This window comes from Dipodomys merriami, unplaced genomic scaffold, assembly GCF_024711535.1.
Source record: "Dipodomys merriami isolate MVZ:Mamm:240054 unplaced genomic scaffold, mDipMer1.0.p SCAF_19, whole genome shotgun sequence".
NCBI lineage: Eukaryota > Metazoa > Chordata > Mammalia > Rodentia > Heteromyidae > Dipodomys > Dipodomys merriami.
In genome coordinates, this window is record NW_027203270.1 from 20508713 (window position 1) to 20525539 (window position 16827).

The 16827-nt window shown below is 42.6% G+C and overlaps 1 protein-coding gene across 2 annotated transcripts in view; it reads right to left on the reverse strand.

The window, feature by feature from the left end:
* LOC138830845 (leucine-rich repeat-containing protein 37A3-like) overlaps nucleotides 1–2705 on the reverse strand; it is a 41161-nt gene extending 38456 nt beyond the window's left edge. The window contains exon 1 of one of the 2 annotated variants that reach the window (XM_070027658.1): nucleotides 1969–2704. In XM_070027658.1, the coding sequence (XP_069883759.1) occupies nucleotides 1969–2294 (326 nt within the window). In that variant the 5' untranslated portion in view covers nucleotides 2295–2704. Of the gene's footprint in view, nucleotides 1–1968 lie in introns of both variants that reach the window. The other variant, XM_070027659.1, reaches the window with a different exon arrangement.
* Between the last annotated feature and the right edge of the window lie 14122 nt (nucleotides 2706–16827).

A 16827-nucleotide genomic window follows, 5' to 3' on the forward strand; every position in this document is an offset into this window, starting at 1 on the left:
TGTACAACCTTCAAACCTCTAGAGTTGATATTGAAAATGTTAACTATGTCTTTCATTGCTTCCAACCTCAATTCTTTTTGGACAGACTGTTCTAATATATCCTGATGGCAACAGTAGCCATGCATTTGTCTAGGCTCTACTGTATGGTTTTTCACTACTTAACACACTCTGTAAGCTCCAGGTAAAGTTTTAGCTTATCCATGTAGAGAGAGAGAGAGAGAGAGAGAGAGAGAGAGAGAGAGAGAGAGAGAGAGAGAGAGAGAGAGAGAGAGTGTGTGTGTGTGTGTGTGTGTGTGTGTGTGTGTGTGTGTGTGTGTGTGTATCTATATCTATACCTCTATCTATCTTTATGTATACATACATATATTTTTTTTTGGGGGGGGTCAGTTGTGAGGCTTGAACTCTGGGGCCTGGGAGCTGTCCCTGAGCTCTTCAGCTCAAGGCTACCACTTGAGCCACAGAGCCACTTCTGGTTTTCTGGTGGTTAATTGGAGATAAGAGTGTCATAGACTTTCTTGCCCAGGCTGGCTTTGAGCTGCAGTCCTCAGATCTCAGCCTCCTGAGTAGCTAGGATTACAAATGTGAGCCACCAGTGCCCAGCTCCATGTAATTTTTTTTCCAATAACTTCAACAACCAAGTGTTTATAGATTATGAAGAATGACAACACCTAGTCTATATCTCTTTTAGTACTTCATTAGATATCATCTTTTTATGCTTGTTCCATTTCTTCCTATCTACTGTTTTGTGTTCTATACATATTGTGCTACTTCTTAGACTACCACAGGACTGTCTTCGGTTTGGTCCAAAATGAATCTATATATAAAGACAGATGAATTATGAACATAAACAAGGGACTAAAAAATAACAGCTAATATTCATGTATTCTAGGTACTGAGGTAAGAATTACATGTTTACTTTGGAAAAAGTATTCCAGTTTACCGTGTTGAGTTGGCATTGTACAGAAATTAATAGCCATATTGGTCTAGAAATGTTAAACTTAATTTTTTTCCATTTGTACAGGGATAAACACACTGTATTAAATATGTAAGGTCTTATCTACGTGGGTTTGATTACAGAAACTAATAAAGTATTCTCTAAATAAAAAAGAATTACGTGTTTATGCTCACTTAAATTGACAACCATCCTATGAAATGGTAACTAGCACAATGTCCATTTTACAGATGAGGTAACTGAGTCACAAAGCTAAAATAATTTGTCAGGCCTAAAAAACTAATCAATGAAAGACCTGAGTTCAAAACCCAGCTAATCTCTTTCCAGACTCTACTCTTAAACATGACACTAATATCGCTGAGACAAGTTATAAAGAAGGTGGAAAGCTGGGCACTGATGGCTCATGCCTGTAACCCTCGCTACTAAGGAGGCTGAGATCTGAGAATCAAGGTTCAAAGCCAGCCTGAGCAGGAAAGTCTATGACACTCTTATCTCCAATTAATCATCAGAAAACCAAAAGTGGCTCTGTGACTCAAGTGGTAGAGCACTGACCTTGAGCTGAAGAGCTCAGGGACAGCTCCCAAGCCCAGAGTTCAAGCCTCACAAACAAAAAAAAAAAAAAAAAAAAGGAGAAAGAGAGCAATCACAAAATCCTGGAGAAGGGGCGGGGAAGTTGGCTCAGTAGTAGAGCGCTTGCCTTGCATGCCTGAGGCCCTGGATTCGATTCCTCACACCACATAAGAAAAAGAAAAAAGCCAGAAGTGGCGCTGTGGCTCAAGTGGTAGAGTGCTAGCCTTGAGCTGAAGAGCTGAGGGACAGTGCCCAGGCCCAGAGTTCAGGCCCCACGACCAGACCAAAAAATAAAAAAATAAAAATCCTGGAGAAGGAATACAGTACAAGCTAAAGATAACAGGAGAAAGTCAGAGATGAGATGAAGACCTTGAGAAGAACTTGAGAAAAAGAAGTTACCATGTTGAGAAGAATGCTTAGCACAAAGGAGGAAAGGTGATGCTTACAACACAGTAAAGATTTTCTTCTTGGTGTGGGGATCTGGCACTGGTACTCGGCGGAGCTTCTGTGCTGGGCTGAGACCAATACACAACATTGTCTGTTCCTGGCACGTACAGAGCTCACATATGTTGATTTTTGAAGTGGACATCTGTCCAATTTGCACAGTTAAAACCTTTTCAGTGACAGGATTTGCAGAGAACTGAGTCATGTTCAATCCCAAATTCAAAGGTTGCACTGTGATTCTAGTCATGGGGATGTTTGGAAAAGAAGCTGTAGAAAATATAGCCTGTGCAGTTGGTAAAATTGGAGGATGAGTTGGAGTTAACTGCATGGATGGAGAAACCTCTGTAGTAGGTTTTGGAGTCAGGTTTGGTTGTTGGGCCTGAACCTGGGCAGGTGGAGAAGAGGTAGGAAAAAGAAGAAAAGGAGAAGGGGGAGAAAGAAGAGGAAGAGGAGGAGAAAGGGGAGGAAGAGGAGGAGAAAGGGGAGGAAGAGGAGGAGAAAGGGGAGGAAGAGGAGGAGAAAGGGGAGGAAGAGGAGGAGAAGGGGGAGGAAGAGGAGAAGGGGGAGGAAGAAGAGGAGGAGAAGGGGGAGAAAGAAGAGGAGGAGGAGGAGAAGGGGGAGGAAGAAGAGGAAGAGCAGAAGAGGGAGAAAGAAGAGAAAGAGGAGAAGCAGGAGGAAGAGGAGGAAGAGGAGAAGAAGAAGAAGAAGAAGAGGAAGAAGAAGAAGATGAAGAAGAAGATGAAGAAGAAGAAGGAGGAGGAGAAGGAAGAGAAGGAAGAGGAGGAAGAGAAGGAGGAGGAGGAGGAAGAGGAGGAGGAGGAGGAAATGAAGGTGGAGGAGGAAGAGGAGGAGGAAGAGAAGGAGGAGGAAGAGAAAGAGGAGGAGGAGGAAGGCTAGGGGGAAGAGGAGGAAGACTCTGAGGAAGAGGAGGAGGAGGAGGAAGACTGGGAGGAAGAGAAGGGGGAGCAGGAAGACTGGGAGGTAAAGATAGAGGAGGAGGAAGACTGGGAGTACTAAGAGTGGGAGTGGAAGGAGGAACAGTTAGAGGTGAATGAGGAGGAAGAGTGGAAGGGGAAGGGGGAAAGGGAAGGAGAGGGGTGGGAAGAGTGGGAGGAGAAGGAGGGAGAGGAGGAGGAGGAGGAACAGTAGAAAGTGGAAGGGGAAGAAGAGGAAGGGTAGGAAGAGGAGGAGAAAAAGCTGTAGTTGTCTTCAGGGAGGATGGAGAATAGTCCATTTCTGTAGTGGATTCTGAATTTGTGGGAAGCTCTATGTCCAGAGGTCGTGTGACCCCTTGTGATGTTTGAGTATTCATTTGTTCCTGACTTGGCATTGGAACTGTCATCACATAATACACTGGAGCTTGAGATATAAGCTGTTGAGGCTCAGTTAGGGTATTCTGTATGGTTGGAGAAGGTTCAGCCTCCATAATGGATCCTGGAGTTAAAGTAAGTTCCAGATCAAAAGGTTTAACTGCGACTTCAGTTACAACCGGATTCGAAGTCTGAACCTGGTCCAGATGTGAAAGCATTACATCATGCTTCTCTGGAGAAGTAGCCAAAGAATGTTCAGTTTGTACTGTTGGAGAAAATTCATACTCAGCAGTAGGTTGTACAGTCATGGTAAGTTGGAGAGCCACAGGTAGTTGAATTGCAATGTGGGCTTGTTTTAGAAGAGCGTCTGTCTTTTTCCGGAAGTGTTTAGCTTTAGTAGTGGGTTTTTCAGTTACTGTGCTTTGCAGACCCAAAAGTTGAGCTGTGCTATTGGGAAGTATTAAATATTTAGTTTGGTCCTGACTTGGTGTTGAAACTGGCATTGCATAATACGCTGAAGTTTGAGCTACATTCCCATCAGGTGGCTCTGGAAGCTGAGATTGGGCCACAGAGTGGATTGGAGAAGGTTCCGCCTCTGGAGCAGTCTGTATATTGTCAGTTGGGATCTCCTGCTCAGACTTCTCATCTCTAATAGGTGCTAGAGCTGGAACTTCCTGTTGAATAGACAGGGATCCAACCTCTTCAAAAGACGCTGAAGGTTGACCTGGGACTTCCAGCTGGCTTCCAGAAGGTTCAGCAATCTCGGGGAGCTCTGAAGTCTGATCTGGTGCCTCTTCTTGGAAAGACAAAGATGCTTCTTCCTCTACACTCCCCACAGGCCGGGCTGCAGTCTGCCGTTTCCTGGGAGTTGTTATGGTGTCCATATCCAAAAGATTAATCAAGGCATTTGACAGGGTTGAGAGCTGAGTTTCATTTTCACTTGGGAGTAGAACATTTGCTTCCTGATGCACTGATGGTACAACATCCTCCCTAACAAGTTCATGTTGAGCTGGGGTGTCTTTCTGGGTGACAGAGGATTGGATCTCCTCAGGAGTCTCTGGATTTTGAGTATGGGTCTCCAGGTGCAACTTAGAAGGTACACCTTGCTCTAAGGGTTCTGGAGGCTCATCTGCATTCCCTTGGGTTTTCAGAGTTTGGTTATCAGAATAAACCATATTCCTATCTGAATCTAGATAACCATCCTGCAAGGATTGTTTCTGAACCTCGGGTTCAGTAAATGAGTTTGCAGTTTCAATGATAAGCGTAGCAAGGTGCGGATGCTGAGCTAGATCATTCTCTAGGTTCTCTTGTGAAACAAACGGTGCTGTTGTTAAACTCTGATTATCCATAGGTGCAAGAAGTATTTCAAATGACTGGTGATCTGCAGTCTGATCTAGCCCTATAGTCTGAAATGTACTTTGAGGGTGGGACTGGTTGTGATCCTCACCTGCCATTGGGATCGCCTCTACATGTGTCTCCTCTGGAATTAACTTGTCTGGCAGATCATGATGGGACCCAGGAAACTGATCTGACTCTGGAGGTAGCTGTTCAGCAGAATCTGTGTTGGGGAATGAAAGCAAATTTTCAGTCAATTCCTGCGGTGCAACAAACATCTGAGACCGAGGTGAGGATTCCAGGTAATCAAAACCATCAGGGTCCCCGGGGTCCCCGGGGTCCCCGGGGTGGTTGAGCATATGGGATGGTTCAGGTGGGAGATAGGAAGTGCGTGGAGACAGCGGCTCTGTGGGTTCAGCAGGATCGCGGTTTGGCAGGATCCGATTTCGGGCCCAGTGCGAAATAGGTGCTGCCTGGACCCAGAGCCACAACTGTAGCGTCGTGAGGAGGAGCTCTGGGGTCCAGAGACAGAGCCGGGACATGATATACAACGGGGACAAGACACGCATAGCCACTGCTACTCCCTCAAGCCAAAGGGTTTAAGGCAGCAGCTTCTTTGGTGTTTCCTGGCAACCGTATGAACCCCGCCCCTAGTTTACCACACCTTTGTTTATGAAACTGAAATCATTGTTTATGAAACAGAACCCTTTGTTAGGCTCGCACCCTGTTTGGTTCTATACTGCTAGGGAGTCTTTTCCTACTTTGAAAGGGCCCAACCCCCTATACCCCTTGAGGAGCCACAACTCCCGGCAGGGCCCCTCCCCCACAGCGAGGCAGAATTTGGGCTGCAGACCTAGGGATCGTCCCCCCCACCCCCCAAATCAGCAGCCCATTGGGTGGGGCACAGCAGAACTTCCCAAGGAAGTCACAGGGCGGGGCCTCTGGAGATGTTCAGAAGTGCTAGTACAGTCCTGGAAGCCTCAAGTCTTCCTCTCCCAAAGTGAAATCTGAGAGATTGTCTTCCTCACCTTGGCAGTCTGGCTTCTGGGGAAAAACAACTGACCTGCCAAATGAGGGTGTCAGTTAGGCAGAAGAATACACGTTGCAATTATGTATCCTACAATGTTCTCATTCCCTCTAAAGTTTCAACACTGGGTCCCCTGGCTGATGATCCACCACTGGGTTAGCTGGGGCTAGCAGAGAGTCAGTGATGACACATTTCTGCAGGAGGGGTTTTGAGGTGAACAATGCAGTCAGAGAAGGTTTGATTCTGAGACAGCTCTTGACATTGACTTGGGGAAAATGTTCTCACCCCACCTTGTCTCAACACAGTTACTCCAGAGGGGACACCATTTTCAGAGGTCCTACCCCATATGCACACAGGAAGACACTGGATTTCCTATGGAGTAGTCCTTCTTATAACTTACTTTGTTGTTTATTTATTGTCTGCTGCAGCACTAGTATGTAAAGTCCAAGAAGAGGCTTCATCATCTTATTCCTCCTGCTGTGCACATGGCCAGGCACATAGTACTGAAAATGAAACATTTCAAAAGTCAGTTCCATTAGGGCTGGATCTGTAATAAATTTCTGAAACCAATGCTAACTTCCTTTCTCATTTCACAGGAAGCTAGGTTGCTTAAAGTCTGACGTTTCCTTGACAAGTCTCATTAAACTGGATTATTTTACATGGAAAAAATTTAAAATGCTTGTTTTCAGAAGACATTTTCTCTACTTTTCCAATACAAGATGTATCACAATTTGAGTTATCAGATTAAGTTCCAATTGGCATGAAACACAATTTTGCCTTCTTTTTTAAAAATTTTATATACATGGGGACTGGGAAGGTGGCTCAGTGGTAGAGCGCTTGCCTTGCACGCATGAGGCCCTGGGTTCGATTCCTCAGCACCACATAAGCAAAAAGAAAAAAGCCGGAAGTGGTGCTGTGGCTCAAGTGGTAGAGTGCTAGCCTTGAGCTGAAGAGCTGAGGGACAGCGCCCAGGCCCAGAGTTCAGGCCCCACGACCGGACCCAAAATATAAAAAAAAAAAAAAAATTTTATATACATGGAAGTAATTAAGACTGTTTTCTCTAGAATTTATTTTGCCAACTTAATACTGATTATGGACTTTCATATAATTGTTGTACAGTGACTAGCTTGTTGAGATTGGTCCTGCAAACTCTTTGCTGGGCCAGCCTTAAACCTGGATATTCCTCAATCCTGCCTCATGAGGAGCTAAGATTACAGTCATGAGATACCTTGTTCTGCCTCTCCTTATACTGTGGTACTAAAATAATGTTTTATGAAGAGATTCTTAAGTAGAAAAGTCACTTTAATACTTAAGCTGGAGATCTTGTTTTAATATTTTTGATATTTTATTGGCCTGGGAAAACAATAGTCTAGAAGCCACTGAATATCAAATCTCATGTCTTATTAATGGACTTAAAGTTCAGAGGTATCAGCACAAGGTAACACCCAGGTTGGTCAGACACTAATGATTATGGCTCTGTTCAGAATATTCCCCCAACTACAAACAACTCGTTTAAGGATTCAGGTGGACCTGTTGCAACAATGAGAAGTACAAAATGTCAGGTCAAAACCAGCTTTACAATGTCGGTGTGGGGGGGGGAGGGGGGTATAATTGGGTGGGGGGAGGGGGGTAAAATTGGGAGGGGGAGGGGGGAGGCGGGGAAGGGAAGTGAAGGGTAAACAAAGGAGGAGGCTGCAATGCTTGGTAAGAAATGTATGCATTATCCTGACCATGTAATTGTAGCCCCTCTGTACAGTATGTTCTCAAATAAAATAAAATACAATTAAAAAAAAAAAAAAGAATATTCCCCCAACTGTCCCTTTCCTACTTTCACCTTGTTTTTAAGCAAGTTCTACTCAATGTCAGCAACCTTCAAGTCAATTGGATCCTACTCAGAGGAGCTTCCCCAAATCAACCAAAAAATAATAGGAACCTAGCACTATTTCTCCATCTCATAACTTTATCTCCTCCTCAAACAGACCTACAACCCTAGCTCTTCTTTTATCTGACATGGGCCTTGAACTCAATGCCTGCGTGCTGTCCCCTAAGCTTTTTTGCTCAAGGCTAGCACTCTATTACTTTTGAGCCACAGTTCCACTTCTGACTTTTTTGGTGGTTAGAGATTAGTCTCACAGACATTTCTGCCTGGGCTTGCTTTGAGCCATGATCCTCAGATCTCACCCTCCTGATTGGCTAGGATTAGAGGCTTGAGCTACCAGTGCCTAGTAATCCCTAGCTCACTTTTTGACAGTGCTAGAGAACAAACCCAGATCATGAGCATGCTGGGCAAGTACTTTCCTACTTAGCTACATCCCAAGTAACTTTATCTACGAGTAAGGTTTCTCTTTTACTTCAAAAAGTGTTGTCTTTGTGCAAATTACTCACATCTTGATACTCTTTTTATCCAATAACTATACACTGCATTATAAATTTGTTGTCCATAATAATATTGGGGATATTTATACTTTTCTAGTTTGATAATGAACAACTGAATAGCAATGGATTATTTTGTCTTCCTATTAGTACCAGCACATTCCTACTGTAGTGGGTACTCAAATTCATATGGAATTAATAATGACCTACCATTCTTTGCCTGGAAAGTTCTTTAATAAATCATGAAAAAGTACAGAAACTTACCTTGTTATAATCCTTTTGGTTTGCAAATGACAGTCTGAAATAAGCTAAGTAATGTGCCTGATTAGACACAGGGAGGAAGCCTAAAAGGCACGTATTCCTGATCATAGAATGGAATGAGAGGAAAGTAACTTGAGTAGAATTGAGAGGAAATAGTGAACTCTCTCCAAGTAAGGACAAGAATTCTGGAATGATTCCCCAGCAGGCTAGTCTCTCTTTCATCCTACATGGCGTCCTGTCACCCAGCAAGAGAGTGGCCATCCTGAACAGTGCAATCTCCTTTCCACACTATGAAGAGAAAGGACATTTTTCTTGCTTTCTATGAAATACCTTCTTGACCACCACACCTGATCCAGTTCCTAGAGAGTTCCCTGCAGAACAAGGGTAAGAGTCTCCATTACTAGCTCTCTGGCCTGTCATCTATTGGCTCTTCTTATTTTTCCTTTTAATTATCTTCATTCCCAGGGTTTCCCTCCTCCCCTTAACATGTATCCATATTTTCAAATCCTCATTTCTCTCTGCAAGTAGATAGCACTGTTTCACAAGATTGAGGTTTATTTAAAAATAAAATCCCAACTGCAACCACTGACTCCCCTTTAGAAAAAAAAAATCTCTCCCATGAAGTGGCTATTTAAAATGTCCACTGCTTAGGACCTCAGTTACAAAGGAGAGTTACTTAGAACCTCCATATACATACCCATTTGACCAAAAAAAAAAAAGTGACTGACATAACCTGTTAAAAACTTGAGCTGTAATCCTAGCTACTCAGGAGGCTGAGATCTAAGGATCACAGTTCAAAGCCAGCCTAGGAAGAAAAATCTATGAGACTCATCTCCAATTAAGCACCCAAAAAGCCAGAAGTGGAGCTTTGGCTATGATAGAGTACTAGCCTTGAGCAAAAGAGCTCAGGGACAGCACCCAAGCCCTGAGTTCAAATCCCAGGACTAGGACCTGCGCACACACACGCACGTGCACACACACAAACACACACACATGGGAAAATATGTTACTGAACAGTAAGAGAACATACCACCACTGATTTCAATTATGATACAAGGCAGAGTTCAACAGAATTCATAGTTCAGTCAAGTGTGAGGCTGTGGCTGTCAAGGTCCCTGCTGCCCTAGGTCCTCGGTCTGCAATTCAAACAGGATAGGACCACATTTAGTTCAACTGTAGGCAAGGAAGAGCTGTAGAACCTGGTATGGGGCCAACAGATGTAGGAAAGCCCTTCAACTTGACTGACAACATGTTGCTGCCTCTGTAGTGCCTTACCACCTCCTCTTGCTTTGGTGAACCTGTCCTACCCCACAATTAGAGAAACCAATCTCTGGGCCTGGAAGGGCTGCAGGGTGGGGCCAACTGCCTTCTGAAGCCTGGTGATGGGGAAGAGCAAGGGAAGGTTAAGCAGAGGCACAGAAGCCAGGCCAGTTAACTGTGACTAGGCCCCCTGAGACTATTGGGTCTATAAGGCCTTTATCTGGTAGGGCAGGTCTGCATCAGCCTAGATCCTGGCTTCCAGGTTCTTTGACCTGATGTGCCTCAGGATAAACTATGTGACTTTGGCACTGTCTCTTCCCACCTGAGGCCAAAGATTGCACTTGTGAGTAGAAACAATTTAATTCTTCCTTAATGTACTTCTCCCAGGGCAGAACCCAGGCCCATGTTCTAGCCTACTTCTGGCTTTGAGCCAAAAAAAACAGGTGTTTGACCACACACTATCTCAAGTGATCACCCTGGGGAACCCTTGGTCACTTTCCTGCATGTATCCAGCCATTTAGTACCACCTTAGCCTCTTGTTGTGCCCTCATAGTGGGAAGCCCAGGAATCACTTTTCCTCTCTTCTTACTGTACTCTAGTTGTTTTTTCCAGGGAATCAGTGACATTGCGCTTTTAAATGGACACAGAAAGAAACTGAAAAGTAGCACCCAGCAGCCAGTGAAGGGCAGGGCAGAAGTTGCAGGCCCTGTACAGAGATGAAATGCAGCCTTGGGTCTGAGTGGAGGCCTCTGCACAGGACTGGGAAGAGGTCAGAGCACAGGCATCTTGGATGGCTGCTAACAGGCCAATTCTTTCATGCAAGCTCCACTGATCTGGGGCCCCAGTGTCATGAGTTCCTCAGCTTCTACAAGGGAGATATGCCTATGGCTCTGCTAATTTTGAGGGCTCAGTGCTTGCTTCCATTTATTAAACTTTAGGGGTATTTTCCCACCTGTTTGGAGGTGCCAGTTCAATAATTCTGCAGGAGTGAAAACCTCCCCTCCTCTAAGTTTATGCTGAGTCTGTGTTCTATACAGTTGATAGTTGAACAGGAAGATTACAGATAAAACATATAAACTGTTCTTTTGGTGTTTGCCCTTAGGAAGGAAGGAAGGAAGGAAGGAAAGAAGGAAGGAAGGAAGGAAGGAAGGAAGGAAGGAAGGAAGGAAGGAAGGGAAGGAAGGAGGGATTTTTTTTGGTTAGTCTTGGCAAAAGGATGTTTCTGGTCATAATTAGCACACCCAAAGCATTGGGGGCTTGAGGCAAGCTTGCCCTGCCTCTGAGCCTGGCACTTAATATCCCTCCTTTTTCTACTAGTTGTATATAGGTACTGAAAGTTGGAGCCAAGAGGAAACTGCTCAAAATAATACCTTGTCTGCTTTGCAAGCTTTGCAAGATGCCCTGTTTCCTGGTCTCTTACTTTCCAGTCTTTTGTCCTCTCTGAAATGTCTACAGGGATGTTAAGCTCTCACCATGTTGCTGACTGCCTTTGCCAATTTAAAAATCATACTGAGGTTACCTGCAAGAGAGTTAAGGTACATGTTGCATGATGATAAATGTTTTCATTTCTATTTCTAAATAGTGATAAATTTTGAACTAAAAATGCAATTGTGCTGGGTGCCAGTGGCTCATGCCTATAATCCTATCTATTCAAGAGGCTGAGATCTGAAAATCATGGTTTGAAGCAGCCTGGGCAGGAAAGCCTATGAGACTTACTAACTACCAAAACAGCCAGAAGTAGAGCTATGGCTCAAGTGGTAGAGCATTAGCCTTGAACACAAGAGCTCAGGGATAGCACCCAGGTTCTGAGTTCAAACCCTAGGACTGCCATACACATATACACATATACACATACATGCATACATACACACACAATATATACATACATACATATATGAATATACACATGTATCCATATATATAAATATATATTTATATATGATATATAAGGATATATATCCATATATGGATATATTATATATTATATAACATATTCATATATCATATGGACATATTAAAATATATGAATATATAAAATACATATAAATATATGGATATATAAATATACCTATATGTGGATAAGAACATGAATAAGAATATGGATATATAAATACATATCCATAATTGCTTCATTTTTATTCATTCATCTAGAGTTAAACTCTAGTTGTTAACTCTAGAGTTAAACTCCCAAAATTTCTGAATTACTCCCTTGTTGAAAGTCAGGTTCTCAGCTGTTATTGGATAATTCAGTAATAAACTGTTTATATGCACAAAAGGAGGGAATGGAAGAAAGGAAAATATCAGTGTCCATACTCTGTATACTCTGCTCTCTGCTGAAGTATGCAAGGCAAGCGCTTTACCACTGAGCCACCTTCCCAGCCCCTTGGAAATTTGCTTTCTAATCATTTACAGATTCTAAGCTAGTGTTTTAGACATTAGTTCTCAAGTAATCTCATTTCTATGGTAAGTGAACTTAGGTTTTATTCTTTCACAAAAGCTCAGGGATAGTGCCCAGACCCAGAATTCAAGCCCCAGGACTGGCAAACAAAACAAAACAAACAAAAAAACCCAAGGACAGAAACTCTAACTTCCTAGGCAATAAAGTCTGCAATCATTAACTGTGTTCTTGTTTGCCTCCTTATATAATGCTGAGAAATATTGGAAGCTTTGCCAATCAATAAAAATCATCACAATCCATTGAAATGACTAATATATATTTAGTAAAAAGAATGTGTGTGTGTGTGTGTGAGTGCATGCGTGTGCATGCATGTATATGTATGTTCTGGGGACTGAATTCTAGGCATTCTATTTTGTAGGCAAGCTCTCTACCACTGAATGTATACCTTCAAGTCCTTTTTGCATTGGTTACTTCTGAAGTATTTTTTAAAGTTATCTTTATATGCACGTACAAAGAAGTTTCAATTCAACATGTTAATTTATGAGTACAATTCTTTATGCTCGGGCTGGCCTCAGCTGTGACATTCTGACTTGTGTTTCCCCATGTTGCTGGGGATGACAGCCATTCATCCCTGCACACTGTGCTTCCCCAGTTGCTGGGATAACCAGAGTGCACCACTGCACCTAGCCATTCTTTTGAGATGGAATCTTCATGAACTTCTTTTTGCCTGGGCTGACCTCAAAATAGGATCACCGGATCTCCACCCAAGTAGGACAACTTTTAGGCTTTAGCTACTACATTCACCAACTGTAAAAGAAGTAAAATCAAACAATTCAGTGTCATGAGTTGAGGTGAGGGCTGGGAAGAGAGGGCGTTTTTCTAGTGGCTTGCATCACACCTGCCTTCCCCACCTGGTGGCTCATGGGATGTACTCTTGTTAGAAAGGCACTCAGTTACCTTCTGAGATAATGCTGGTCTCTGATACTTCCAGTACTTTTCTAAAGTTATACTGTTATTTATATTTTTTAATCCTTCTGGAATTTGTTTCACTAGTTTTGTTTTTAGTAAGGTTGAGGTGGGGAGTCCCTTTTCTCTTCTATGAACATCTAGTTGCTTGCAAATAATTATTTTTGAATGGTTCATTTGTTCTTCACAGATTTCAATATCATCTTTATCTGGATTCTTGGTCTGTCTTTCCTGCTCCACTACCAGTGTCATACACTACTTATTCCCAGTTGGCTTGCAACATTTTCTCAAGTTTCTTTTTTTTTTTTTTGGGTCCGGTCATAGGGCCTCAACTCTGGGCCTGGACGCTGTCCCTCAGCTCTTCAGCTCAAGGCTAGCATTCTACCACTTGAGCCACAGCACCACTTCCGACTTTTTTCTTTTTGCTTATGTGGTGCTGAGGAATCGAACCCAGGGCCTCATGCATGCAAGGCAAGCACTCTACCACTGAGCTACCTTCCCAGCCCCTTCTCAAGTTTCTTAAACCAGAAAATGGCCCTCCTGAACCTTCACAGGATTAACAGTCACCCCACTGGATTGCAACATCCCTGGAAGACCTCGAACACATCTTCAAAAATCAAGTTCCAGGCAAGTTGCCTTAAATGATCATGAATTAGATTGCTCTGCTGTTTATGCCTTTTCCTTACTTCAAGCTGTGTGTAGTCAAATCTGTTTGCAAGTTGCATTCTTATAGTTTTTCAGGTCCATTGAAAGACTGTTGAGCACATGGAGAAATCCTTTCTCCACCACTGAAGAGATAACTTGGAAAATTCATCCAGCTAATCTATCTACATGGCAAAAAACTGCCCAAGTGGTCTGAGAATGTGGAAGAATATCTCCTTCTTTCCTCTAAGAAAGAGAACCCTGTGATATTCTTTATTAGCATCTGAAACTAAGCAGTGTAAGTTTGCTTTAGTGTGTGACAGTCAATCCCATTCTTGGTATGGGCAATGAGATATATGATGGAGTTGAGTGGCTAATGGCAGAAAAAGTTTGGCTAGGAGCAATAGTAGTGTGGCGCATTGAAAAGCTAAATGATTCTCATGGATGCCTAAAATAAGGGACTGTACTACACAAGTCATGTGTAATATCACAAACCACATGGATTGGCTAGCAGAAGCACTCCAGGATGACAGGGGCATAGCCTGTGCATGGGGATGGCTATGGGTTTGTAAAAGCCAAAGGTGGCATTATGTGTCCTAAAATTGGATTGGTCAAGATACCTTGGATTGTCCATACCTTTGAGGAAAATTGTTTTTGCCACCTACCACCCCTTCTCTACATTACTAATCCCTGAAAGAGGAAGGAACACATATACCTTTGAAATTTCTACATACAACTAAAACTACTAACAACTTCCTTTGAGAATGCAAATTTCTTTTAAGTGTAAGCTCTCTAAATATTTTATACATCACTACCGATTTCTTACCTTACCAGTTTTTGTTTGTTTTGTCAGTCATGGGGCTTAAACTCAGGGCCTGAGCTCTGTCTCTGAGCTTTTTTGCACAAGGCTAGCGCTCTACCACTTTGGGCCACAGTTCCACTTTTGATCTTCTGGTGGTTAATTGAAGATAAGAGTCTCATTAGCTAGGTGCCAATGGTTCATGCCTATAATCTTAGCTACTCAGGAACCTGAGAACTGAGGATCACGGTTCAAAGCTAGCCAGGACAGGGACAGGAAAGTCTGTGATACTCATCTCCAATTAACCACTAGAAAACTGGAAGTATAGCTCTGGCTCAAATGGTAGACACTCTCCTTGAGCTGAAGAGCTGAGGAACAGCACCCAGGCCCAGAGTTAAAGCTCCATGACTGACCAAAAGTCTCATGGACTTTCCTGCCCACAATCCTCAGATCTCAGCCTCCAGAGCAGTATAGGTATGAGCCACCAACATTCCACACTATCCTGAACTATCGCTTTCTTGCTTTCTTGCTTTCTTGCTTTCTTGCTTTCCTTCCTTCCTTCCTTCCTTCCTTCCTTCCTTCCTTCCTTTCTTTCTTTCTTTCTTTCTTTCTTTCTTTCTTTCTTTCTTTCTTTCTTTCTCTCTTTCTTTCTCTCTCTTTTGTCAGTTATGGGGCTTGAACTCAGGGTCTAGGGGCGCTCCTTAAGCTCTTCTGCTCAAGGCTAACACTCTAGCACTTTGAGCTACAACTCCACTTCCAGTTTTCTGCTACCTAACTAGAGATAAGAGTATCATGAACTTTCCTGTCTGGGCTGGTTTGAACCATGATCCTCAGATCTCAGCCTTCTGAGTAGTCAGCATTCAGGCATAAGCCACCAGTGCCCAGCACCAGTTCTTTCTTAAATGTCTTTTGTGTGTGTATGAGTGTGTGTGTGTGTGTGTGTGTGTGTGTGTGTGTGTGTGTGTGTGTGTGTGTGTGTGTGTGTGTGTGTGTGTGTGTGTGTGTGTGCGCGCCATTACTGGGGCTTGAACTCAAGGCTTTGTGCTCTCTCTTAACTCAAGGATGAGGTGCTACCACTTGAGCCTAATTTTTAATGTGTATAAAAATTTAAGCAACACAACATCACAGCATTAAGTCCTCATTGATTTGTGAATTCCCCTCCTCTATCACTGCCTTCTAAGCTCCCAAAGTACCTAAGGAACCAATATCCTACCCTTTGATCATTCTAAGAACCAAGCACAGTTCTTGGCATCTGACAAGAGGATGGTAATGTGTTAATTGGGTTAATGGATGAAGAATATGTAAACAAAAAATGAAATTCCTAAAAAAATGAAATTCCTTTCTCCAACTGAAGCTGCCTGTTGTGAAAGAGAAAACTGTGGCTACTTTTTAAATGTCTAGTACTGTTGCAAGGCTGACCTGTATGGTAAGTCATAGACAAGCTTTTCGAGATTATCAGAAAGGAATAAAAACTCTTGGTAGTATATTAATATATACAAGATACACTGTCACCTTGCCAAAGTCCTTGCTGATCATTTTCCTTCATGCCATGGAGGATGCAGGGAGGCCTCTCAAGGTGTCTTAGGTCATTCTTTGATTTTATTGTACAACATTCTTGTTAAAGATTGAAAGACAGACAGAAAAGAAACTGTACTTGCCAAGAATAAAAAAATACTAATAAAGCTAGATAAAAATGTGAGACAGTAACCCATTGCCTGAGTTAAATAAATGATCTGATGTGAATGCCTTCTCCTTTTAACTACACACTTGTCTTGCTGAACACGTCATCACTATAGCAGTGTTGGTAATTACCTGTAAATTTCTCAAAACCTAAAGCTTATGACATAGTCTCAGTAGCCAAAGAACACTAAAAACGCACTACTGTTTAAACTGCTCTGTAATGTTTTTGGTACCATCTGTATATCTAAGTGGTTATGAGACATGGTCACAGGTTAGAAACAGGCAGCTCACAGTACAGAAAATCTGATGAATAATACTTCATTCATTAGTTGATCAAGGATTGAAAAGGGTGTTGAACAGTCTACAGCAATGAAGGAAGTATCCTTAGAGTCACTACTGAGTAGTTTTCAGATTCAGTTAAAGTTAAATCAGAGAGATAGCAAGGTTAGTACCAAGTAGGTATTCAGATATTAAAATGATCTCTGAAAAGGAAAAGGAAGTTACACTGGGGTACATGAGATGTTTTTCTGGAACTCTGGGAAACAGAGCCATCTGGCATACTAACAAGGATTTCTACAATGCATTAAAGGAGGTTTTGGGGTACTGAAGGGAGTTCTAACAGGTAGTTTTTGGTAAAATGATGAAAAGCATCCTTTATGTTCTAACCAACAACAGTTTCTCAATCTCATACATTAACACCACATAAAATAAATCAAAGAAGAACACTTCTGATGATTTCCTATATTAAAAGGCAATATAGAGGTTGGGAATGTGGCTTAGAGGTAGAGTACTTGTCTAGCACGCAGGAAG